The 27,504-nt window shown below is 37.8% G+C and overlaps 2 protein-coding genes across 2 annotated transcripts; one reads left to right on the top strand and one right to left on the bottom strand.

Moving 5' to 3' along the window:
* Nucleotides 1–725: 725 nt before the first annotated feature.
* LOC145777176 (mitochondrial inner membrane m-AAA protease component paraplegin-like) lies at nt 726–14,019 on the top strand. Its single transcript, XM_082588489.1, has 15 exons — nt 726–1,024; nt 5,952–6,107; nt 6,527–6,684; nt 7,110–7,219; nt 7,296–7,467; nt 7,754–7,864; nt 8,290–8,487; nt 8,859–9,068; nt 10,164–10,326; nt 10,650–10,760; nt 11,058–11,257; nt 11,735–11,854; nt 12,143–12,250; nt 12,783–12,950; nt 13,529–14,019. The coding sequence occupies exons 1-15, from the start codon at nt 793–795 to the stop codon at nt 13,583–13,585; spliced, it is 2,274 nt and encodes a 757-aa protein (XP_082444615.1). The 5' UTR covers nt 726–792; the 3' UTR covers nt 13,586–14,019.
* Nucleotides 14,020–21,128: 7,109 nt separating this feature from the next.
* Nucleotides 21,129–26,105, bottom strand: LOC145777227 (lysine-specific demethylase 2A-like). The gene is made up of 2 exons (XM_082588553.1): nt 24,566–26,105; nt 21,129–24,288 (listed from the first exon to the last, which is right to left on the bottom strand). The coding sequence occupies exons 1-2, from the start codon at nt 24,792–24,794 to the stop codon at nt 21,818–21,820; spliced, it is 2,700 nt and encodes an 899-aa protein (XP_082444679.1). The 5' UTR covers nt 24,795–26,105; the 3' UTR covers nt 21,129–21,817.
* Between the last annotated feature and the right edge of the window lie 1,399 nt (nt 26,106–27,504).

The raw sequence follows: 27,504 nt of genomic DNA, 5'->3' as shown, positions 1-27,504 counted from the left end.
GGGTGGTACTTTCACATACTTCTAGTAGACGTTTCTAGAATAGAGACTTTTGACGCAGGGCCGGTTGCCGAGTAAAGTTTAGATTGTTGAAATGTTGTTGCCAGGGAATTATCCCATCCTTCAAGTGCCGCTTACATACAAAAATCTTTACATAGCTTTACGCAAACTTTGACGCTGATTAGTTATTGATGTCCTCCAAGAAAAAGGATTTTTTTGTTGCAAATGCGATTTGTTTTCAGGTGAAGAACTTCGGATTCGGAACATACCAAGGTGTTGGCTACTGTAGCTTGATGGGCTACAAATCGTGTTGCACGGTAGCCTACAATCCACTATTCCACTGCGTCTAATTGGCCCGCGTTTACTTGGACCACCCGATTTAACAACAGAAAAAACAATATTTACTTGAAACTATCGTACAGGCCTCACTCAGTCAATTTTTTTTTGCATGAATTTATGTTCATACTACCTTGCTTCAAGTGATTACTGGTGGTCAAGTATTTTGTGTTAAGTAGGGTACCTCTGTTTTTTGTTTTTACTTGTTGGAAGCAGTGCAGCTGACGTGAAGGCTAGGTGTCCCTTGCTCCCTTAGCTGTTTCTATTGTGTTGCATCTGTGTTTGCAGTCCAAAGCATAGCCTAATTATTATTTATTTGTGTCACAAGACTATGCTATCCTGAATGTACATCACAACTAATTTTAACAACTCATCTTTTTTTGTTTAGATGTAGGCTATGTTGAGTGACATTACATGTGAATAAACTCCTTTGAGGTCACCCTCAAATTTTAAAAGAAAATGTTTCGTTTAAACTTGCGCAAGTTATGTTTCCAGCCGTCAATGCAAGTAAAGCTGTTGAATATTGAAAAATGCACAAGAGCTGTTTCATGTCCTGCGTTGTATCTTGACTCTCAGTGTATTCTCAAAAAATGTTCACATTGCAACAAACAATTGTTTTCGTATGGGACATATAATTGGGCATCTCTTCATGATATCTACTCTCCTCTAATGAATGGATGCATAACAAATTGTGAGTTAAACCAGGAAAAGGCTATGTATATTTAATACAATATTATTTTGTGTTTCATATTGATTGAATCTTTATCCTCGGACTGGGAAAGCTTCTTGCAGAGCTTAATCCTGGCAGTTTCGCATACTTGTAGAGGTTTGAATCACTGACGCAGGCCGGTCACCGAGATTGACAGAGTGAAGTTTCCGATTGTTGAAGTCTTGTTGCCGGGGAACTATTCCATCCATTAGATGCCGCTGAATGGAGAGCAGTCCTTAACGTGCGTTGCTCAAGTGCACACCCCGAGAGTCGAACCAGCGCCGCTTGATCTTGAAGCTTCTTCGTTTCAGAAGTGACGCGCTAACCAATTGAGCTATTGGGGCGGACTTATTAAATATATATAGTACGGTATTACCATAAATTATGTGATGCTATTTTGTACCCAACTGGTGTAAAATAAATTATTAAGTTATGTTAAATGTAGGCACTTGTCTTTATAGAAATGTGGAAACCTAAAAACATAATTACACTAGAGCTTGCCAAGATAATAAGTTTTAGCAGTGGTAGCAGTTTTATTGTCGGCAGGAGTGGCCGAGTGGTTAGCGCGTTGGGCTCGCAGTCGAGAGCCTGCGTGTTCGACTCCAGCCACCCGCACTTGCTGTTGTTTCTCTGGGCAAGAAACTTTACGATAATTGCCTCTACCCAGTGATCGATTTCGAGTAATGGGTAGTACCTAGGGTTGCCAAAGGGTAAAATAAAAAAGAGCCCAAGCTTATGCAAAAAGTAGCCCAAAAGTAGCCCAATTTTTTGGGGGGTTCTAAAATAGAGCCCAAAATGGAGCCCAAGCAAAGAGATAAGCTAATATACAAAATTATTCCGAAGCGCTTGATCATCAATCCCAAATTTTAAGTGTTTTTCCAGTTCTTCACATCTTTCAAACAGATTGGCAACCATGCATTCACCCGATAGCTCAGATGATACTTGGTTAGCGCATAGCGCGTGACTTCAAGAACGAAGAAGCTTCAAGATCAAGCGGCGCTGGTTTGACTCTCGGGGTGTGCGCTTGAGCAACTCATTTTCAGGACTGCTCTCCATTCAGTGGCACCTAATGGATGGGATAATTCCCCGGCGACAACACTTCAACAATCGACAACTTCACTCTGTCAATCTCGGTGACCGGGCCTGCGTCAGTAATTTAAAGCCTCTACAAGTATGCGAAACTGCCAGGATTAAGCTATTCAAGAAGCTTTCCTAGGCCGAGGATAAAGATTCAATCAATCAACTGTTTGTTAAAATAGCTACAAACAGGTACCGGTACCTAAACACAAAAAATGCCTTCACTAACCATTTTTTTCTCATCTTTCTACATTTTGTAAAAACTTTATTAAAGTGTTGCGACCATGCCATAACTGATTGTCCTGCTTTGGCATCATGCACGTTATAGCGTCCGTGTTTTGTCGTTTCTACCTTTTTCTAGACCCCTGCTATGTTGACATACCGTACATTGTTTTACGTTGCGATGGTCAGAAATAAAAACAAATCTGAACTGATGTCCACTAGTCCACTTCCACTCACTGCATTTTCATGATAATAACATGGATCACTTAAGTTGCCAGGGTTGCCAGACATTAAAGCCTAAACATGCACATTTTTGAAAATTGGCATCTTTATAGCCTACCAAATTGTAACCCTGCCTGACCGAGGCCTCCAAAAATGCTCCTCCTCAATGAAATAACTACGAATTAGGTAAAAATCTTAAACATGACACAATTTTTACATAAAAAGGTTATATTATACTTTAAAAAAAAGTAGCCCAATTGGGCGCCATCCAAAAAAGCGCGCCCAACGAGAATTTTTGGCGCCTGGAGAAATCAAAAGTAGCCCAATTGGGCGTAAAAGCGCCCAATCTGGCAACCTTAGTAGTACCAAATTTAAGTCATATATAAATAGAGTAGACAACCGGAAACAGACATTGCAGTCGGCTGCAGCGTGGGTCAGGTGTACGTCGGAAGGCGTACACCGATGCATAGCGCTCAAGTCCGCCTTCCCGCAATGCAGGATAAAGATAATAAAACAAAAACAAAAAAAACAATTCTACAACATTTTTTCTTGATTTTTTGTCATATCAATATTTTATTAATTTTGACATTGTTTATTATCTGTAAAGCTATAATCATGTAACTATCTATCTCATTTGATGATACTGTACAAGTGTACATGAAAGTTGATGGTAGCTACCATCTGGGTTTTTTTTTTCGGTCATTTATTGGTCATTGACCGATTTTTTAGAAAAATGTCCGGAAAAAAATAGTCAATTCGGTCAAAATGTCCGAAAAAAGTGTTGCAAGGTTGAGTTTCGCTTATGAATGAACGTTGAAGAAACGTTTGTCTGTTCTAACTTTTCTCAGATAAACCACGACAACGTTTCTCAGCGAAACTTAATGTTGTAGCTAGTCAGGAAGTCCGAATTTTGGTATGTATCAGCTACTTGAAAGGAAATATTTTCATCAGAAAAAATGACCGACTTTTCTCAAGTCATTTCGGACAAATGACCAAAAATTTTCAGCGAAAAAAAAAACCCAGGCTACCATGTGATTTATTTACAATTGCTTGTAATGCTAGTTTAACATTATTTTTGCCTTCCGTATCTTAGAGACTTGGTGATAACTGAGCATAGTGTGGTTCGACTACTTTGGACCCACTGACTAGTTAACAAAAACTTGATAACTTGGTGGCCCTAGTTATAAGTTAACAATGATGTATGCAGCAGAAGATTCAGATATTCACTTGATTTGCAATAGTTGCAATAGTGATTTGCAATGAAACTAATGATGCAATAAAACAACACAACAAAACTTTAGTAAATTTCAGATTTTTCTTAGTCTGATATCTGGGCGTGATTGGGTGAGCACAAAGTTGATATTCAGGCAGAACTGCAGAAAGACAAATGTGAAGCTGTTGTGATTTTCAACCATTGTTCCATCTAACATTTAGTCAAATCGATAATTTCTTGTAGAGATCCTGACGATCTTTCATGGAATGAAAGTATTTGGCAAACCACCGCTTGAATATCACTGGTGGATTAACCTACCAATGTTGGTGATAGCAAATTGTCATTTTTGCATTAATTCAACGTTGCTAGCGTTGGATCGGTGTGGAGGTGACGAGTTTAGCTGACTGGGGAATAAAATTATCGCTTTATCAACGCAACTTTATATCAAAACACGCTTGATATCTTCAAGACATAACTTCTCTGAGTATAAATTGAATTCCGCAAAATGATGATGTTGTTTTTGCTAGTTTGTTTTATTTGTTTTCGTCATTGATTCGTATCGCCAAGTTGTATCTATTTTGTGAGTCGTGCAAGGCCTGGTGCGTTGCGCTTGAAATGGCTTTGCCCGTGTTAGGATTTCTTTGTGGGGTTTTCTTTGCCTGCCTTGCTCTTCTTTGCTATGAGCTAAACGCATCAAGACGTGTTCCCCTCATGACCATCAGCACTCTTGTTAATTCACCATGGCCGATCTTCATAGCAACTGTCCATACAAATCTTAAATATATCAGCTAAAGCTATTTGGGCTAATAAAGCTATAGCTTAAATATATGTTTTTTATTTTTTGCAACAGTTTTTTTTTTTTCATTATATCTTAAATTTTTCTGAAGGTGTTGCGACGTGCCAAAGTTCTCAACTCAATAACTTACTTCGGTCACAAGCACGTTTTAACGTTCGCGTTTTGTTGTTTCTACCTTTTTCTCGACCTTTGCTATGTTGACGTGTATTGTTTTTGATATGATGGTCAGAAATAAAAAACAAACAACAACTGAACTGATGCTCTTTTTCCTGTGGTTTTGTCTACCACTTGGTTTTCAGAAAAGTAAAAGTCTCTGAACCTAAACATGGAAATTGAAAAAGCATTTTTATTTTGGAAAAAAAATTCTTTGTTGCAGTGCAGCAGCTCGGTATGAAGAATAGTAAAAATAAGAATCAAGGTCAGAGGTTGGCATCTGCTACTTTGAAGGTAGCATGCTTTCGCTACTACAGTACTACAATAAGGTAAAAAATCAGTGCTACTCTCAACCAGTTGATGAAAAGTAGTGCGCCATCGCTACTTCTACTCTTTACTTTTGTCTTGAACTGACCCTGGAAAGCTCTATTCACGTACCTTGTGAAATCAAAATAACCTTGGAACTGAATGATGCCACCTTTGAGTGTCACATTGCTTACACTGCCGTTTCAATGTTATTACGGAAAACAATTTCTAAATGAAAAAACTTCTAACTTTATTCATATGCTCCAGTATTTCCATCAACAACCTCTAACAGCAATTCATTTTTTCTACTTCAAATTGAAAAGTAGCGAAAGTATATCTGGAGCAAATGTAGCGCTCCTATGCTACCACTGTACATTGGGAAAAAACTAGTGTCACTACTGCAGCTGCTACTCTATAAAAATGCAGTGCCGCTATTGCTACCAAACAAGTAGCGGCGCTACCAAAGTGAATCTAAAAACATACTTAAAGCTAAAAATTTTTGCAGAACACATGCACCAAGTTCTGAGTTGAAGCCTAAGTTTTATATCTTTAATTTTTTAAGTTCTTTGGTTTTAATATTTTAATGAACATAAAACTGATAGAAAATTATAGAACTGAACTTGAAAAATATTGAAAATGGACATTGAGTGCAAACTTAAAAACTATATATATAATAGATAAACAAGCGTCTTATCAGATAAACAAGCTTTACAAAAAATCAAAACACTGTGCAAGGTTTAACTGGACTTCATTGACATTTTCGTTTTCATAATTAGCTTGAAAAGTTGAGAGGATAAAATATTTAATGGTAGTGAGCTTTTAATTTTTATAATTCATGCACTTTGAATGTTGTAAAATGAACTTATCTGAACAGAGCCAATTTACCCTAATGTAATAAAGTTGTTTTGATTACATTTTAGATCAAACAAGGGCCTTACGAACCAGCAATTGCTTGTTCGAGGAGAAGTCGGAGGAGAATAGAGATGAAGAAAAGCCAAGAAACTTTAAACTTGCATCAGTGCTTATTGGCTTTTGTGGAGCTACAGTCATAATTATGGCATTATTTATTCAATCACGTATGCAGTCAATTTTCATTTTTGGCTTACTATAACTTTGTTAAAGTTTAGTTTAAGTTGCAAACTTTTTGAGCTATTTGATGCAAAAAAGTAAAAACACATATGAACCTTGTTAATCGCAAATTGGTTGAAGGAAAAAAAAATGTTTTATTGCATAAGTTTTTCAAGTCCCAAAACATAAGATGGTTGAATAATCACCTTTGTCCAATAAACTCATAAAAAGCAAATCGACTATGGGATTAGTGGTATTTGTACTGTATTGAACTTTTCTGCTGGTTGTCTTCTTCGTGGTAGTTGTATCATGTTATACTTCTATTTTAGTTGTTGATTTCTCTATTTACAATGTAGTAAAATCATGAATTTATCTAATGTGGTTGCCATACCAAATAATATTTAAGCAAAATTTCATTTTGATACAGTGATCGGTCAGCACCCAGTTCACATGAGATGGGATTTATTTGTACGTGAAATCCTGTCATCTGGCGAAGTGATGCGTGTGTTTATCCAAGAAAGCAACGGTAAACGGGACAAAGCGATTGCCCTACTCCATAATGGTGCTACTTTCAACAACAAAACTGTGAGTGAGTAGAACACAAAAGAGGATTTGTCTTCATTATTATTTGAGGGATAAAATACTATTTAAGAAACTTCATTATGAATTGATATTAGTCTATCAATTTATAGCAACTTGCTTTAAGCTATCTCATTTTTGTCCATTTGTCAATGTCAATCTTGAATGTAAATATTAGATCAGTCATTGGATTATGATCCGTGGCCAATTGATAGCGAATATTCATGATGTGCGGTTTCTTTTCCAAGACCACTTTGATAACCATCTTCTGTTCAATGAATTCTTAATGGTCTGAGTTCTTGATGTTAAAAATATATGTATTAACGCATTTGTTACCTTTGCGTCAGTTAAACTTTCATTAGTGATATTTGTGATAAAATGTATTCTCTTCTGCATCAGTTTTATTATAATTGGTTTATTTCGATTTGCAGGTGAGCAAAATCGAAGTATCAGTTGAAGGTGGTCAGAACATTGAAGACAAATTACGCGATGAAGAAAGAAAACTTGGAATCGATCCTGGCAATTTTGTTCCAGTTACAATGTAATAAATCTTTCGCTCGTTGTCGTACAACTTAACATATCAGGCCACCAACTGAAGTTTGTTAATAACATTTCAGATATCAAGAAGGCTTGCTCAGCAACATACCTATATTTGCCTTATATGGTGTTACTCTGCTCATCACCAGCATTGTTATGTTCCGGTACTCACGGAAAGTGAATATCAAGGTACCAAAGAATAAACCCAGCTCTCCCCCGCGAGATCCTTTTAACCCTGGTAGCATGTTCAAGGTGAGTTTTGATTGAATCCTGTTGCTTCACACCAGTTCATGTATCTTTAGCGTGCTAGGGTTTTACTGTGGACATCACGTGCCCACCTAACAAAGATTGCTTTTTTTCATCGCTGTCCCTAGTCCTTAGACGTTGAAGCGTAGATTTTACGTTGAAACGTACCGTATCTAATTTTTTTTATGCCAAGTTTGAACGATTTTTTGGAACCGAAACATACAATTAGAATTTTAGCGAACAGGAATTAATATTATTGTTGATTAACGCTGAAGCCAACTACCGTTATCAGATGTTCGACACGGACGTTGGGTATGCGAAGAAAACGAATGTCAAATTTGCCGACGTAGCTGGAATGCATGAAGCCAAACAGGAGGTTATGGAGTTTGTTCAATTTTTGAAGGTAAGGATATTCGAAAGATTGTTTGGTAGATTCCATCCACGTCGAGTGTTCAATGAAAATTTATTGAAATAAAAGAAAGGTTACTTTTTCACAAAAAAATGTGGCATGAAATTTGTAAGTTGAACTAGCGGACAAAAGATCATGCATTCTAGCTTTTGCACAACGAAAACGCGTTGCGTATTCCATTCTCCGAAGGATTTACTGATGAATAACGGCCCAGACAGCAAATCAGTCACTTTTTACATTGATTAAACGTCTGTAGACGACTGATTTGCTGTCTGGGGGTAGCTACTATCCAAGTCACAACGCTATGTTTTACTTTTTATGATATTAACCTCCAGTATTTAACTGTTTGAAGTGTATCTAGTTATTTAGCTACTGGCAAGCGTTTTTGTCTTCTTCAAGAACAATGTTGAAATTGATAGAATCCTGCCATTTACAAGAAGCTCGGTGCGAAAATGCCTCACGGTTGCCTTTTGACTGGACCTCCTGGGGTCGGTAAAACATTGCTTGCCAAAGCTGTGGCAACTGAAGGCGATGTACCCTTCATCGCCAAGGCAGGTTCGGATTTTGTGGAAATGATCGGAGGGTTGGGGGCTCGTCGGATCCGACAAGTCTTTGAGGTGAATAAAGAGAAAAAAAAATTGTTAACACAACAGCTCTTTTGTGGACTACTTTTGTTGCATAAAATTCTTTTACTCAGTAGCACAAGAAGTTCATTTTTGTTTTGTCTATTATTTTTATTAAATTTAGTTATAGGCTATGTGTACCGACGTAGTGACCTTGTAATTACTTCCTTGTCTCTGCAGCAGTTCTCCTGGGTTCGACACCGTGTTGAGTTAATATCTAAATATTTGAGAATTTAAGTAGTTCGGAGGCAGTTAACACACGGTGCCAAATTGTGACATGTACTGCGCTAATAACAGGTCAGGTTCACTTGTGATCTGGAGAAACCTTTCCATTCCAAAATTGTCTATATGTACTCTTGTTGCAGAAAGCCCGCGAATCGGCTCCTTGCATAATATACATCGATGAATTAGATGCTGTGGGTGCTCAGCGATCCGGAACGGAACAGTTCTCATCCGCCTCGTCGGAAAAAGATCAAACTTTAAATCAGATTTTGGTGGAAATGGATGGAATGTTGAGCAAGCAACACCAAGTTATTGTCCTCGCTTCTACGAACAGGGCCGACATCTTGGATAAGGTTACTGCTATAACCTAACGTCTTCTCAGTGCACTGGCTGAAACGTAATTTTAACAGGTTACCATAGATATCATGATCCCACAAAAACTATCAAATGTTATCAACGTTTTGTAACAAAAAGGAGTTCAGAAATCAATTCTCTTTTTAGTTGCTAATTTTAATGCAAATTGACGTTGACAAGCTACTTTTTCAATTTTCAATGGTTGCCTTAAAATGGAATATAACTTACTCTTTGTTATTCAATGTTTCTTGTTTTATCAAAGACAGTATAGGCGTCAATTAACTCAAAAAGTAGGGGACCACTTGTATGCGCATGCCAGGTAAGCACCCACACTGTGGCGTCGGGTAATTAAGACGCTTGAAGTATATTTTACTGCGTTCTGGATATATCACGGTATAATTTCGCTACAACACGGAATATTTTGTTAAGGTTAGAGAATGTGGTACCCTGTAGAGACAAATAAAACATATGGGTGCCTAGCTCTTCCAATATAGCCAAAATCCCACCTGGCAAGGTCTTGTTTAAACACATGAAAAGTTTGTATTACCAAATAATATACGGTCAAAAGTTGAAAATGAAAGTTTTTTTTTTATGGTCTCATGGAGAAAGTTGTGACTGCAAACAGTGAATGCTGGATACGCACCCTTAGTGTGCCAAAAAGCAAACCAAAGATCATAAACTTTGCCGAATCGATCCATCGAGCAAGGTGGCAGTTCTAGTTAAATTGTTTAGGAGTAAGCCACAATTTTACAGTTTTTTCTGTATTTTTAATCTTTGACAAACTTTAATGTGGAAAGCCTTTAACTGACCTTCCTAGTTGAAAAACGGAAAATCCATGACAATAGTTTTGGACATAAGCATTGTCATTAGGCCTGACATATATATTACGGTAGATTATTGTGCTATTATATGTGATATCATGTTATAATACTGACTTATAATAATATATAACCATTAAGCACCCAAGAAAATAACACTATTCGGAATAGTGTCTAAATCGCCAGGCGCCACAGTGCCGTCATGCGTCTACAAGTCGTTCTTCTAAAACTACCTCTTCTTTGCAAAAGCAATTTCATTGTTTTGCTTCCACTCAGGCTTTGTTGCGCCCAGGAAGGTTCGACAGGCTGATTCAAATTGATCTTCCTACCAAGATTGAACGGAAAGAGATTCTTGACAAACACTTACAGAACGTCAAATTGAAAGGCGTGCCAAGCGACTATTCTGACCAACTTGCAAGCGAAACGCCAGGAATGAGCGGTAATTACATTGGTTTTTGCGATTTCCTTAACTCTACAACGAATGGGCATTTCAAAATATAGAGTTTGATAAACCGGGTAGTTAGAAACTGTTAATCTAATTAATACATGTCAATTGTCAAACTTCCTTCAAATGATTAGCAATGGTCAGTGTTGATGGTCTTTCAGCATTCTACTCACATCCCACATACTGTTGTACTTGTCCCTCGCATATTTGCTTTCTTCTGCAGCTTTTAAGCGTAATTATATTAGCCTCTACCAACCTATGGTTGCCCTTACCGTAATACAGTTATTTGTGTTGTCAGTAGTAGCCTATTTTCTTAGGTGCTGATTTAGCAAATATCTGCAACGAAGCTGCGATATACGCCGCAAGAGAAGGTGACTCTATTGTGGATAGGAAGCATTTAGACTACGCATTGGAGCGGGTAACCACCGGTGAGATAACGCAGGTCAACATTAAAAATTGTCCCCTCTTTGGACTTTAAGAACTGATTTAGGGTTATACCTTTAAGTTTCTATGTTGTTTTTTTTTATACAGTATTGCTGTAAAATTGATAATTCTTGGAGTGCCTGTTTTGGATTTCATTAACTCTGTACCGTTTTGTTAAATTGTGGTTGGTTAGTGTTTTATTCTTTAGAAAATTTCTGTTTTGTGGGGTAAATGTGTACATACTATCTTTTATTGTGTTTTGGGTCATCGGAATATGAATATAAAGGTTAACTTGGCTCCAGGTGCCCCAAAATCCACCACGTCTCTCTCTCCTGAGGAGCGAAAGAAAGTGGCAGTGCATGAATCCGGCCATGCGTTGGTTGGCTGGTTACTGGAACACACAAACGCTTTGGCCAAGATCACCATCATCCCCCGTTCGAGCGGTGCCCTCGGCGTGACGCGAACCCTTCCATCGGAACGACTCTTGCGAACCCCTGAACAGGTAGGGTGGCAGAACTGTAAGAAAAATGCATTTTTTTTGTCTGATTTACTGCGTTTTTTTTGTGTGTTCTTTATACGCTTTGGGTTGTTTGACGCACGGTGGTAATTTATTGGCTCATATATGAGCAGGCTGAACGTTTCAGCAGCCTTTGTGATTATTTACCTTACTATCAGTGCACGGGCGTTGCGTTGAAATATTCTACTTTTTATTACGACAAAATAGAAAAACTATTACCAATTAATCGTTCCAAGTTTCTCTAACAATTTTAGGGTTAATCCTTTTCTACCATCTCTCTTCACGTATTGTGTGTAATTGTGTGTGTTTCAACCACTTCGTCGTAATTGTAATCCACTTCTGCCCAAGTCAGTTTTACATGTCGGAAACTGTTTCAGATTTGGTGCATCTTTTCAAGCATCAAACTTGAAATAGCTTATTTTTTATAAAAATATTTTCGTGGTAACATACTTGTTTCCGCAGCTATTTGACAACATGTGCATGGCTTTGGGAGGTAGAGCCGCCGAGAATCTTATTTTCGGTCACGTGACTCAGGGAGCACAAGATGATTTGCGAAAGGTCACAGACATGGCTTATGCACAAGTTAGTGCCTGTTCTGTAAAATGAATAGATCTAACATTTCGGCTGAATTGTGCAGTTTTCATTTTCTATAAGAGCTCTGTCCACATGGTACAGTTGCTTGTCATTCGTATTCATTCCAGGCCGACTTTACCTCTCATATTAACCTTCGTCCGGTGGCATGATTTTACAACGCTAACAGGCGGCATAGGTACAATTGTACCTTCAGATAGGTGATGTATAAAAATCAGCATATGTAATTATGTATACTTTCTGTATGGTTGGTAAGATATTGTGGTTTATGCAACTCAGGTAAAAAAGTTCGGTTTCAATTCAGCGGTTGGCCCACTGTCTTTCCAAGATGAAGGCAACTTGCAACAGCGACCTTACAGCGATGCATTACAAACAGTTATCGACATGGTATGTGACAAACTTAAATTTGCTTTCCAACATAAATTTTATGACTTTTCAATAGCTATTTCTTTGTCATAGTTGAACCCTTATTTTATTCGTTTGGGCGCCGAAAGAAAGCTTATTAATGGTTTTAATCGGTGCTTCTCATGCGCACAGTCCAGCTACTCGAAAGAGGATGGAATTTACGCATTTTTTCTGTAAACGTATAAATGGAAACATCCGACACCTGTGCGAATGCAGTTATGTGTAGCGACATTACCTTACGAGATGCAAAACTGGGAGTTTGCGATCACGTTGGAAGACTCAATGCTCAATTCAGCGATTTCTTGACGCATCATTGCTTTAAAATGAACTTTGATTGGTCTCATAGCCCGTAAAAAGTGGATTTGCTTTATCTACAATTCTCAAGTTATGTTGCACACAGCGCGCTTTACTTGAATATGATTAATTTCTTAAAAGGTAAATATGTGAATTTTATTAATAGTGATTATCTATTTGTTCCTTTACTATCTTAGTTTTACCGGGTTTCTTGTTTCAGGAAGCGAAAAAATTGGTTACTAAAGCCTACAACGCTACACAGAAGCTTCTGTCAGATAACAAGCTGAAGTTAGAAAAACTTTCCGACGAATTATTGTCTCGCGAAACACTGACATACGACGATGTTGTGGAAGTGATAGGCGTTCCAACTTATGGCGAAAAGACACAGGTAAAATCTATTTGCACATCTGTTCAACTTTATTCATTTGTTGCATTTTGATCTAATAGTTTGATGAACCGTTTCAGTGCATGAAAAGCAGTTTTACATGACACTATAAACAAACTGCCTTTTTCATACTACCAAAAAAGTAAAGCTATTTCTGAAGCTTGCGGAGGAACTGTTATGACTTTTATTTTGCGACAACGTGGCAGAAAGGCAATGTTGTGTTGTAAATCATAACGCGATAGCATAAACAATAGAGCAGTTTAAAAACCTTCATTTCAACAACATACAGTACACTGCGAATCATATATGCAGCACAATAGACAACTGGAAGCAGCGAAGGAACATGTAATCATCAAATCAACAGCTCCCAATTATGGAATGGCATGCCTTTAAGTGTCTTGCTAATATACTACCGCGTGCACTTGTCCAACCGACGTCACATTGAACGTCGCGCATTACGCAAGCGCTTTCACCAATCGTCCACGCAGCCGACTAACATTATAGAAATATCGTTACGTTTGAGATTATACCAAAGCAACGGGCAGAAATTACATTATACAATCTGGTTTCTTGCTTTGCAGGTACGTTCAGTTCCGTTTGACCAAGAATCAGTTAATAAAACAGAAGAACCAAGATAGCGATGCGAAGTTCTCAATGGTTGCGGCCTTGTACTTTTGAAGTGAACTTTCGTTTAAGGGACGATATGTTATTTTCGCCATTTTTTACAACGACAACTAACTTATGTTATTAGACGAAAGTCGCTTGCATTCAGTTGTTTTTGCTATTCGGCATCTGGAACTTAAGTGCAAGGCTTTCATTTCAGCAATAATACCAAGTGCGGTTTTCCTACTTTCTGTACTGGAGTTTTTCTAACGAAATGTTAAGAAAATTCTCGACATTGTCACTTTAAAATAACTTTCTTCGTCTTGATGTTTTAAGTGTTATCTTACTTTGTTAAGGTTACAAAACCTTTCTACAGAAGTCTACGGTTACAAAACCTTTGAGAACCACCAGATGAATTTTTCGAAGGTTGAATAAAACATATTTTCCATGTTTAACTTGCTTGGAGATTTACGATGGGATAAAATACAGGAACCGCTTTAAGCTTAGTTATAAGGGCAGAAATAGCCTACAGTTGTTGTGTTTTCGTGGTTATGCAAACTCAATAAATAAACCGCGAAAGGACAGTGTGCATAGGCTACGAGCGAGGTAAACCAAACGTTTTAGTTGTTAGGCTACCTAGCGGCAATGTGTTTAGGCCCAATTAATCAACTTGAATCTTTTTGTTTCTGGTATTAAAAAAAGTGGTTAGCCTGCCTACCAAATTAAACGAAAATGCATTTCCCGTTACCGTTTGGGTCCGCAACAAAACTAACAAGTATAAACGCCTGTGACTAACAAATTGTGCTTTATGACACGAAAACGTACCTTAGTATGTTGTTAAAAGTAGTCAAGTCCAGGTTCATTTTAACATTTGTTGGTACCTAGCCTACTTTGATTTATGAACATGTTCCTACTGTGAACCGTCATATGACTTTATATACGGTAAAAAGTGGGGTCACATACAATTTGGGCCAACCCAAAGATATCCCATCCTAATTTCCTGCCAGCAGCATTACTGAAAGCATAAATAACGTGTCGACTGTCGATAGCTACCATAGGCTACAATTAAGGTTTGGTGATTACGGTTGGATAGATCAATATTGAGCGGTTGACAATAATTAGCTCGTACATCATTACACAATCATATCCTACAGATTGTTGCAAGGCAAAGTAGGCTTGCGAGAAAAAAGAAACATCGTTTAATAACTAAGAAACTCCACGCTTTTTGCAGATTTTACTCAGACCCACTTTTGTTCATACTAATGATTTCCTTCAGGGCCATTTTGAGAATAATTTAGTCACCGTAGGCTACTTCCCAATAAGGTTCCTAACCCTCAAATGAGACACCTCTTCGTAAACGTAGTATCTGAAAAAATTATCTGACAAAAGAGGTTTTTCACAGTGTTTCAAAAACATAAATTGCTATATGTGCTGTAAGTTGTAGGTAACTTGCCTAACTGAAGGTAACTTGTTCAAGTTCAACCTGAAAGTTTTCGCGCCCTAAAAATCATCCCGTGGTCCACGCCACAGTCTTTGTATCGTGACGTGGTCTGTGATTCCTGATTCAAGTAGGCCCAGGTCTATGTGCATCCGTTTTACCTCGATAGCCTAGCCATTTATTAACATGAAGTTTTGTGTAAAATTCACTAACTAGCAAGTTGTTAGGCTACTATCGGAGAATGACTAGTAGGCTACCTGCTCAATGCATTTGGCTAAATTTGCGTTGGATTCCAGGTCGTGTTACACCAAGAACTTTAAAAACAATAGCCCATTGGCAATGGTCTGTGCTAGTCAAATCATAGCTCGAAATAGTTGATGGTGATTATCTTATCGTAGCCTACTATGCAGCATCGATTCCTGGTTCAGGAGAGCGAGTGAATGTTTACCAATTCAAACCACAAGTTTGTTGACTGGACAGGTACGTTCCATCGGCAGTAGGCTAGCCTACTTCCTGATCAAAACATGTTCGGTCAAACTTTTGCACAGTCCAACATTCACCAAGTATCAGACAACAACCAGAATCCTACTTCATTTTGGCAAGGCCTTAAAAGCTTATTGCTGTCAAGTAACGTCATGATAGGCAAACCTTACAATGTTAATCCTGCTTCTTCAACTCAATGATATTCTCCTGAGCCTACTCTTGTTGTGCGCTGCATTTATAGCAAGCGTTAAATTTGTGAAATGTAAAATCAAACCGTTTTGAATTTAGTCGAGGCTCGACAAACCAGGCGCATCGACTTTTCAGGCTCACAGTGAAGACTTGGCATTAGTGACGAACCACATGTCATTTAGCTAAACTTTATTGCTTGTTTTGATATGCACAACGAAATTTGAAGTAAACACAAACGACAATAATAAACTAAAACTACTAAACACTCACTGTACATCGTGCGACTATAGCTAAACATTCCGAGGAAAAGGTACAGTCTACATAGGCTTCTTTGTGTTACAACAATTTACACTGTATGAGCATATACTACAACACTATAACATGTAAAAAAGCGTCAACCAACATTTCAAAATGTTGTTTTTTGACATGAAACCTTCGTGGATCATTGTAGGCTGCTCAAGTAAAAAAGTTTCTGCTGGAGGTCATCGCTGCAACAAGTAATCTCATGATAATACCAATTGAAATACTCAGACTCATTTACAAACAATGGTTTTCCTTGGTGACCTACAGCTTCACTCAGTGGGTAGTGTGGAACTAGCATAGTCTACACCGGATAAATTCTACAAGCCATTTAAAAAAGAAAACAATGCAAAACACTTTGTATGTGATAATATGATTTATGTGTGAAAATCGAGTTGACATCTGTTATGCGTGCAGCGGAGCCTTAGTTTTTTTTTTTCTTTAGATTCGACGTCTGCAAACGTTGAACTAATGTAGGCCTATAAAACGATTGGTTTGTTGTCTGTGTATGAAATAGGCTACCGCGGGACAAAAAATGTTACCAATGTCTAACTATAGTCACCAGAATAGGTATTAGGTAACTAGGAGGCTTATTGTATTCAAATGACTTGTGGTTACTAGCTTATTAATTTTGTAGAACCTCAGCCTTCTTGTCAACCGTACTTCAGTACGGTAATTTATGTAGAGTTTTATATTCTTGATGGCTTCACATGACGTAAGCAAAACAAAAACATTTTACTGCATCCATGACCATAGCAATATTTGGGCCTAGCTATGACGATGGAAAGAGGTAGACCGGTATTTTCGACACATTCTCCATAGACAAAAAAGCACTTATTTTCTCCATTGGTTAAACGTTGAATCAACGCAAATAGGACGCTTTGCAGTTGCCCTTTGACTGTCTCATCAACAAATAAATGAATAGCCTACTTGTAACATAGGTTATCTATTGTATGACAGTTGACAATGCAACATGTTTAGGAATTAGGTTACACTATTATTTTGAGCTAAATATCAGAAATCATTACACTGGTCAACAAAAAAAAATTTTTTCTACGGTTTGGACTTTGACAACTGATTTTGCCAAAAGTGAAAGATTTGGCGTTGCGTTTTCTACTAACATGCAGTGCTATAGTGAAAGGTTAGTGTTAGACGGGCCAAAACAGCTTAAATAAGGTTACTGAACAAGCATTGCCATAAGCCTGCTTAAATCTTTGTGGTTTCATGCAACAGTGACGGGGGAGGGGGTCAGTTATACTTTTAGCTTGTTATTAGGCTACTGCATGGTTAATAATGTTGCTTAGAAAACAAATTGGTATCAAAATTGTAGTTTGTGGGTGTATTTCAGCTACATATACACCACATGACCTGGACTTCTGGGTGATAATCGCAACGTAAAATTGTTCACTTTTGACAAAAGTAACAATTTGTTGTTATTATATCTCACAAACCTGACGTGATAGGTAAAATCTGAGGTCAGATTCGAATTCAGCACCCCGATGTTACGGTACCCTAAATCAGTTTTCCCAGTTCATACCAGAAAAATGGTGTAGACCAGTGTTATCAGAAAATTTGTTCTTACCTGGGCTACTATTGATATACCGTGCACCGATAAACTACAGTAGGCTATGTAGCCTTCAACAAGTCATGCAACTCATAGGCTATTAGTCCGCCATTGCTAACTTTGTTGGAATCATAAACTGGAAAATCTACTTTGTCAACCTTATGCAAAGCTGCAGTGGCTTACCGGAACTGCAAATGGTTTATTTGTAACCTGCATAAATGTTTAAACACAATTTTCTTGTCATGCCAAATCTATTTCAAGATGTTTTATCATAAAACAAACTTGATAAGCGCTTATTTGCTAGGTTAAGTTGAGCAGGTCAAGTTATCTTTTCATTTATTGGCTACCGGTAGCCTACTGTAATTTGGACTTCTACATGTTATACGGTACGGTATAACACTTTACAGAACCGTCATAGCCTTTTACATAATTATGTTAATGACCAACATACCGTACTGTAGATAGCCTATCATACTTGAGGTAAGGGAGGTTTTCTAGAAAGACGCTACAACTAAAAATGGGCCAGCGGTAGCCTATATTTACAATAAATAATTGCAGAACAAGAAGTTAACCAACTGTTGATGTTGAACAAAATTTAAAGAAGAAAAAACTGATATTTGTATTGAATAGATGGTAAACTAATAGACCGACAGGCTAAATTGCATTTCTGGCAATTATGTCCTACATTTTTTTAGTCAAAATGTAGAAGCATATTACCTACAGTAGTTTACGTAGCTGCAGCCTACTACAGATGCTGGGTAGAGCTTAAAACTAAGATGCTAAACTTTAGTTGATACCGCCAAAATATTGCTTGAACTTGTCACTTTTAATACCGGTATTGATAATTCAATAAAACTGTTACCGGTAACCATTTGCTTCTATCCCAATACATCTTACAAGCATTCGTTTATATGAAATAGGTTAAAGGCTACTATGGTAAACTGAAATTGAAAAAACTTAATCTGCAGATTTTGTGACCAAAGGCGTTGCTCCCGTTTTATGCACTTTGTTTTAACCACGATCCTTTTAATGAGCCAGACTACGCAAAAGGTGTCTTCAAAACAGAAATGAACCATACAATGGCTGAAGTTTTCTAAATTTAGTGAGAACAAACTGTAAACATTTTAGGGCAGTGTTTTAAAATAAAACTGTAGAATTGATTAGCTAATGCGTTTTTATTAAGCTATAAGCTTAACATGGCAAATATTTGGTAACATTTAGCCCACTGCAAACTATAGATTTCCAAGTTAGCAAACCAGTTCCTTTTTACATTGATTCAACGCCTGCAGACATTGATCAATCAGTGTAAAAAGTGATTGGTTTGGTTATGGTAGGACAACCTCGGGATACCTATAACCACTAGCCTATAGGCTACCTGAGATATAATCAATGGAAAAAGGACTGATTCGCTGCTGGGTCGATACTGTAATGTGCAGATCAGTGTAGGCTATCTCAACACGGGACCATGATTGCATGCCATCACCAGTGTTACCCACTAACAAAAAACACCCAAAGACACAAGCGAACTCCAGCACAATTAATTACCTTGGGAACCTCCTGTTCAAGCCGTAGGAAAACATTAAAAGCCTTATCAAATGATTCCAAGAGCAAATTTCGTACTGATTGTCATTTTTAAGATGGCATTAAGGCACTCAGGGTAGTTGGCTATAACTCTTTAACTTTGATTCATTTATTCAACTGTGAGCAAGTTTTGCATTGATAGTTTCGAAAGTTTGTAGTTCTACTATCTACCGTACATTTTTTAGTGATGAGCAGGGAGCCATGAGTTTAACTTTAAAGGTACCACGAAGTATGAAAGGTTGAGAAGCAGTGAACCAATGGTGTAGATTGGGCGATACAACACTTAAAACCTCCAAACATGGAAGCGCTGATGCAGACTGTGATAAAGCCCAAAAATAACCATTAAAATATAAACCAATCAGCCTACCTTCCAGCAGGCTTATAAAATATTACAATCGGAGGTGGTTATATGGTAACTGTAAGTTATATGCCCCCTTTCTTGTGATATTGTCTTCCACAAACCATGCTAGCTTTCGTGTTTTAAAATTTTTTGTTAATCTTGCTGTTTCAGCTTTGCAACTCAAGTGATTGCCTTGAGACATGAGCTTGAGTCAGTGAATCGCCAAAAATGTGCCAGTTGATAAAGGTAAGTAGGCTACAAGTCATAGCGATCATCAAAAACATGAGCCTCAGCGGAGAAACATATCCGAGTACTGTAGTTATAATTGATCAGGCCATCGTGATATGTGCTGCACTAAGTCCCACGCTAATTAAAAACATTTTGAAGCCATGATGCAACTTAGGTTATCTTTTGACAACACTGTTGAAAGAAAATTTTGGAACATGCTATAGCTGGTGTGGGGCATTTCGTTTCTCATTTCTGTTTCATCATTTTAAAATGAAGGTCTACAGATCGGTAGCATTTAAATTGAAGGCTAAGGTCTTGTTAAAAAAGATGGAGGTTAGATTAACTTAAACTGTAGACAGCCGTTTGATGTAAGTTATGAGCAACAAGTAGTAGGCTACAGTAGAATTTGTCCAATTATTCACCTAAAAGGATTTACAAAATCAGCGAATGAAGCCAACTGACCAATTTTGCAAATCGACAAAAACTGTGCAGACACTCGTTGTCTATATTATACGCCACGCTGCTAGGGAACGTTCAAATATTACGTAACGCTTTTTTTCCGAATTTTTGACCCCCCCCTTGTAACGCCAACGTAACGCTTTTTTTAATCCCCCCCTCCCCCATGTAACGCTTTTTCACTACGAGTTCAGCACAAAAAACTACCATTCCGTACTCGAAAGCGTTACGTAACGTTTTGCTTGAACCCCTCCCCCTCGAAGGCGTTACGTAATATTTGAACGTTCCCCTACACTACCAAATTGCAGTGTAACATAGACTAGGCTAATTCACACTAGCCTATGCATACTTCAAAGTTAATTTGTTTTTTATAAAAATAAAGAAACTATTTTCTTTTTTTATTGGTGTAACGTACTATAATGAAATTCTAGAGACATTGAGGTAACTGACATGAACCTGTAATTTAAATCTACAAATGATGAATTAGCCAAACCAAAAGTTGCTTCGGAAATTTAAAGTGGTAAACTCTCTGTGTATTTTAGTGAAAAGATTTGTTGGTTATATAGGCTAGATGAGCTATAAATATAGCCTAACAGAAGAAAATTGTTGAATAAAACATAGACCTCGAATATCAGCCTTCAAATAGCGCCACAAATTTTCAGTAGACTTATGTATACCTGCTCACGTTAAAGTCACGCTGCTTTACTGGTAGCCTAGTTGGAACCGTTCTCAAATGTACTACGGTATTCATTTTACCCAAGTGAATACAATGCGTTCGATTCACCATGGCAATGTACCCTAGTAGGCTATCCCAAATTTAGTAAGCCGAAGAAATCAAAAAGTGACTTCTATCGATTAAAATGCAAGATCAGTTGGCCACACTTACGATTAAACTAACTAAAATGCGTTTTTCCCTACAGCAGCTGATGACACCATAAAAGTTAGTTTTATAGTCACGTTATGGTTTTACAGAAAGGCCTATTAAACGAAGACTGCATGTCAAAAAACCAATAACAATCTATTTCCGAGAAACTGAATTTACGCTGATTCATCGTCACAGAATGTAAAACCTTGGTGAACAAATTCATTTGAAGAATCAGGCAAATGTAAATTGAAAAGTTCTGTGTGAATCACTTCCTATCGTGTTAAAAGCTATCGGGGTACCGTGTTGTTGCCTTCTTAATTAAAATATGCGGTCAAGCACAATACAATCCCAAGTATCTCAAACGATTCAAACATACCTGGTGCCAGCAAACAGCTGCTACGCTGACATAGGGGCCACGACTATGTGGGAGGATATTGCTTTAAAGATAGTTCAGTTTTTGTAACGTTAAACTACGGCAGAAACAAAAATAATGGATCCAACAAATTGTGCAAGTTTTAAAGCATAAAATTAAATGTAATGTATCTAACCGATATACTGGCACACTATAAAAAATGAAGCAGTTGCAATTAAAGAAAAAGTAATTCAGTAATTCACAGTTGTAAACTGCATTAATAGTTTCTGAAAGATAGTAGATTTAAACACATCTCCACTCAACATCCAAGCACAGATATTTGATCGATGCTTTGGTGCAAATGTGTAACTTACTTGCTAAACTCTGCTGATAGCAATTATTTGCCATCGCAGATAATGTGGGATCTAAGTAACGTATTGGAGTTAAATTTATACTATTTTGGAAAACCAACTAAAGAGCAATGGTTATATGTAAGGGTTCCAACAATTGTAACTCATCGTTCGTCTTTTTGATGAAATCAACACAGGCAGTGGATGATATATCTTTACAGCCTCTTAAATCAATCTCTTTAATTTGTTGCAATTTTGCGCAGTGGATAAAAACATCGTCATTTAAGTTGTGGCAGTGTTGGGCTCTAAAAGTGGATAGAAGCTTCGAAGAACTGGCGCTGGTAAGATAACCAATCCCATCGTTTGTGACTGAACAAAAGCTAACATCAAGAGATTTTAAATAAGGAAGTCGATCGAAAATCAGTTTCAAGCCGGAATCTGTAATTTCCGTTCCTGCTAGGGATAACTGTTGGCAGAAACGCAGACGTGTATGTAAGACTTCTTGGCCCGGTCTTGTGTCCTTTGGTGTAGACAGCAGTTGTTTCAAATGTGCATCATCAAATCCGCTAGCCCAAGACAAATCAAGAAATTGAAGAGGAGGACATGAAGCTGAACAGAGCGCCGCTAAACAAGACCACGATGAACGTGTTATGTACAGCTTCCTGAGCGAGGGAGACCTTTCTAAAAGCCACATTAGTTGCCTGTAACTTACGTTTGTTTCAGACAAGTTCAAAGACACAGGAGCCCGACGCACCATACATTGTAGAGTGGCTGGCTTCATAGTCTTTCCAGTCAAATCAATCGTTTTCCACAAGGAAGGAGAGCCGCACCATTGGAGAAAATCTTTAGAAACTAACATGCAGTTGCACAAGTCTGTGAAACTTAAGTGCTTGAAAACTTCCAACCAGGCAGATTTGTACGGAGTGGAGCCGGTTGGCCGTCTGGTTTCTGGTAATTTCGCACAATGGTCCTCAATAGTAACAACTGCTGGTCTTATAGCGTATTTCATCAAATCGCTCACTGAAACACGAGACACAACTACAGCCGGAATAGCTGGCTTTGGCGACGGCGAGTCATCCCTCTCGTCGCATAAAAGATTGTCATTAGTCACGTCGTCTAATTCCACTTTCGTAGCTTTGCTTGGAGTTTCAATTTCGCTGGAACTAAGACGACGTTTGGCTCTTTTGCCTGGTTTTTTAGCCTCAGAATCATCAGCTACAGGTGTTGCTTCTCCAGACTCGCGAGCAGCAGCAGGAAGAATAGGATTGGTGCACCTTCGTTTAACACAAGTTTGCTTCATCGTACCAGGTCCACCGTGCTTTCTCATGTCTTTACAGAACACACATTCCATACAATCACTGCTTTGACAAGCTTCACACTCCTTGCAACGAACACGCCGCACCCGGACAGATCCCGGTTTCTTTTGAACTAAAGCACTGGGAGATCGGGCAAGTTTCGGCTTTCGAATTACTTTACTATTTAGAGAAACAGACCTTAAAGGTACTGGCCAAAAAGCTTTGGGTACACCAGTGATAGCTGAGGCATAATCGTCTTCCGCGTGTGCTTTAAGAAGAGCTTTTCCAGCTTCAATCACCTTATCAGGATCTGTTATTCCCTCTGGTTCGTTACGGTTATTTTGCGGCAAGTCTTCTAAGCATTCAATCAGTTTCTGCAAGCCTTTGTACTCAAATGGTGTCATGTGAACGTGTTCTTTGACTTTTTCGTTTTCTTTATTTGTTTCTTCAGTAGAATCTTCCTTTTTTTTATGCAGCAAGTTTTGTCTTTGAAACTCTTCGGTCAAACATGAAGTTTCAGTAAATGTATGTATGTATCTCTCCAAAGCATACCAAAGAACCTCCGAAAAAAACGGAAACCGAAATCGATTTGGAACTTTTAGACGCTCTTCAATCTGTGAGATGCGTAATTGCATGGGAATATTAAAAGAATGCAGAAAATTTCCTCCAAAAACAAGTGAATCATGTGGCGTATAGACCGCATGAATCCAACCGCTCGGTATCATGAGGGAATTGCCAGCTTCCAACTCTACTCGTTGACATTTAGAGACAAGATCGCCAAAAAATATGTCTCCTTGGTTACCAGACTTCGTCCAACGCTCGTATAAGTTCAAGTTTTCATTAGTTGGCGGAATTAACCAGAATATCTTGCCACCTTTGAAAATATGATACCAAACGGAAGTACCACCAAAATCGATGTGGAAATCAGTGTAACAACCGGCAACAGACATAAGACAGTACTTTTGGACCTTAGGGTATTTCATGCTATGAAGCTTATTAGTTTGGTCGGTTTGGATGTGCTTGAGATGTTGCGGCCATACCAGATCAATCCAGTCCATACAATCTACAACTTTCGGTCTTTGAACCATTGATTCAAGTTTAGATTGTGAAAATTCCAAAGAAATGACATTATAAATGTGCTTTCTATTTTTGCTTTCAAAATAATGTTCAAAATCTCGCATTGACATTTCCAGTGCACGTTGTGTTTTGCAGTCCATGACATCTACAACCCGTCGCCCACCAACAAAAGCACGAACATCCGAAACACTAAAGTTGGAATTTTCAGGTAAGACGAGGCCTTGAACAAAAAAATAAATAAACTTAATTAAATGGCAAAGTAATGGCTGCAACTAGCTTTATAGGTTTTAACATTCATCTTTCCTAGACATAAAAATGAAACTGCAAGAAATAAGTATGATACAAAGACAAAAAAATACCTTCAAACGTTATAAAATATATAAAATCAGCAAACAAATAAGTTCAAGACAACGTTTGCAGACGTTGAATCAGTGCAAAAACAGAATTTGTTGGCCAAAAATCATAACAATACATTACATAAACTCTTTGCAACAAACCTAAACCATCTTTGATCTTTATTCTGATTGGATCATTGAATCCAACTTCTTGAATACGTTTAAAGGTCAACTCATTGCCTTCAAGATCCAGTAAAAAGTTTCCATTATACTTGAAACTCTTCAACTTCTCTTGTACATCAAACGTGCGTTTTCCATCAATTTCATCTTGAACTTCCTCATCATCATCATACACGGGAACAGTGTTGTGTCGCAAATTTCTGTCAGACATTTTCTTGAAATTTATGCAAACAGTGCTTATAAACGAGAGCTTTGTTCAGAATTTGCGATTTAACAATCAGAAGAAGCAACTTGTCAATTGAAGTCTTCCCTTTTACAATTTGTCTTCTGAGATAATTTTGGAAAAAATTAATACAGTAGCCTACAATACATAGTACAGTAACATATATATATACCAGAATCAGCAAGCAAAATTTAAACAAAGACAACACTTTAAGTTGGAAAAATTGGTAATATTACGATATTTAAATTAGCTCAAGTGGACAAAGCAGTGTATTGCCTTGACAACTTTTTTTTATGTAGCCTACGTTGGAGCAAACACAGGAGCATTAAAAAATCCTGGTGCAGTGCTTTTCTTGGCCAGCACCATAGCACTACCAATAAGCAGAATATGCTAACAAAAGAAATTTCCAGATCCAAATATGGCACTTTCTGAGTATGGAATACAAATAATCTTCCTTAAACGCTCATCTTAACATTATTTTCATATTACAATGATATCCAAAATGGCGAGATTACTTATGATACTTGAACTTATCTCGACACTATGCAGCAGTTTGCTGTCAAATAAACAAGATTGCCTAAAGCTGATTTATCGCAGTGACATCTCAGCACTTATACACAAATAACAACATCTTAGAATGATAAGTTTTAAGGGTCCAACCCAAAAAATATGATTTTTTTGGGTATTAGCTTTGAAATTACAATTTTGAAAGGCGTTACATACACAGTAAATGTCTTTTCCATGGCTTGGTCTGAATATGAGTCACCTGTAGCTACAGATTGTAATGCCAAATGGTTCAAGATTTCTTCACACAATTTTGAAAGGGACATTCACTATCATTAAAATTGAACCACCGTGGATTGTGATATGAACTATAGTAGGTTTTGTATGATTAGAAATGAATCACTAATACAGACATTGTAAACTTGTGCTCGCATATGTATACGCAAGTCAACAAGCACACTGCGCTAAGTGTAGGAATTTCAAGAAAAGGAAATCTTCATCTTGAGAAAATTTATTTCGTGCAGTTACAATCAATTAGTATTGAAATACAACTCCTATTCCAATACATGCAGCACAGACCTTCTTTGGAAATAAGTTTCATGAAGCATTTCTTGCTGATATTAGATATGAATTTAAACAACTTAGAATGTGACTTAAAAGTGGTTTTCAGTTAATCTCCAGTAAAAAATTTTCAATACATTTTTCTGAAAGGGATACCTCATCCTCAAGGGTACAGAACACTTAGAACATACAACATAATAGGTTTCACCGATCTTGCATAACAATTTCCTTACAGCAAAGTAGATTAGCCTGCAAACTGAAATATTACAAATGCATTCTTGTTGAACATTAAAACTGTTGCGATAGATTAATGTTTATCACTAAACATTTTTGATTATACAGATTATGAATTAATCCTCATGTCAAGGGGACCACCTGACTGCCGCAAAGTCTTTCTTTCAGTGCCTTGTGATCCAGTGGGTTGGTAGACTGGTAGAGTCCATCCGGACTGCACAGGGCTACAAGATCACGCATTAAGGATGCTTTGGTGTACCTTGACCCAAGTGTTACGCAATGTTTATGCATCTGACCTGTGAGATCTATGTGCTGCACTTAATATCTCCAAAACATCTCAAATCTGCTCTACTGAAGGAGAGGATTTCAGCAATGTGTCTTATTTTGAACCTACATAGAAAAGCTTCAACCTTGATGTTAACTTCAGACTTGACCAGGCAGGCCATCTCATCATGAATCTGGCATTTACATTTTAATAGCAATTGGGTGACAATGGGTGTTTGTGTGAAAAGTAGCACCTCTATCCATTTCCTCAAATGAGAGTAATGGTAACATTGGTCCTTCATATAAACCCCAAGTCTCATTTATGGCTCCATAAAGTTGGTAATGCACACCAACAGCCACACCCTGGTAACGGCATAATGCCAGCTAAATGAGGCGCATGTTAAAACACTTTTGACGTTTAGAGTACAGTGGCTGGTCACCTTGAAAAAGATGGAACACTTGCAGAGCTTTCTACCTCTTTATGAAACTCATCATATTCAATGGCTATGTCAGGTAAAGCACTAAATTCAGGCACAGGCACTTCCTCTTAGTGAGGCACAGGTCGCCGAGCAGATTCTAGATTTGGGTAATTTCAAGTGCATTTCTTGTGACGATTGAACCCAAACACATACTTACAAAATGAGATATGATATGATAGTTGAAGGGAGTACTGCAGCCTGTATATGTGTTGAGCATTACAAAGAAATTGAAGCTTATCAGAGTGATAAACCTACTGTTACACTCCCATCATCTGGTTTACTATCTTATGGTGCAGACTGCAGAGTTTAGCAAAAATTGCGGAAATCAAATCTCTTGTAAAGCTAAAAGCTAAACATACAGGATGCACTAAATAACTTGTGTTTGTTAAAATGGAGATTGCAGTTTTAAATCTCATAGTGCTTTCAATACCTTATCAGGCCTCGAAACAACTTTTTTTTTTCCGAGGGCCAAACGTGTCCGACTGAAGCAAGCTGTTCGAGTGTTCGGCGGCCAATCACAAGCACATGGCGGCCATCGGAACTTCGACACGCATCAACGTAGTACAGTCTTCAAAATTAGCACATTTTTACTTCGGCAGAAACGTTGCCGAGGCCAAACGACAAAAGTTGAAATTGCCTCGGCAATTGCTGTAAAC

Source organism: Aplidium turbinatum, chromosome 9 (genome assembly GCF_918807975.1).
Source record: "Aplidium turbinatum chromosome 9, kaAplTurb1.1, whole genome shotgun sequence".
Classification (NCBI taxonomy): domain Eukaryota; kingdom Metazoa; phylum Chordata; class Ascidiacea; order Aplousobranchia; family Polyclinidae; genus Aplidium; species Aplidium turbinatum.
This window is presented reverse-complemented; position numbering and strand designations above follow the sequence as displayed.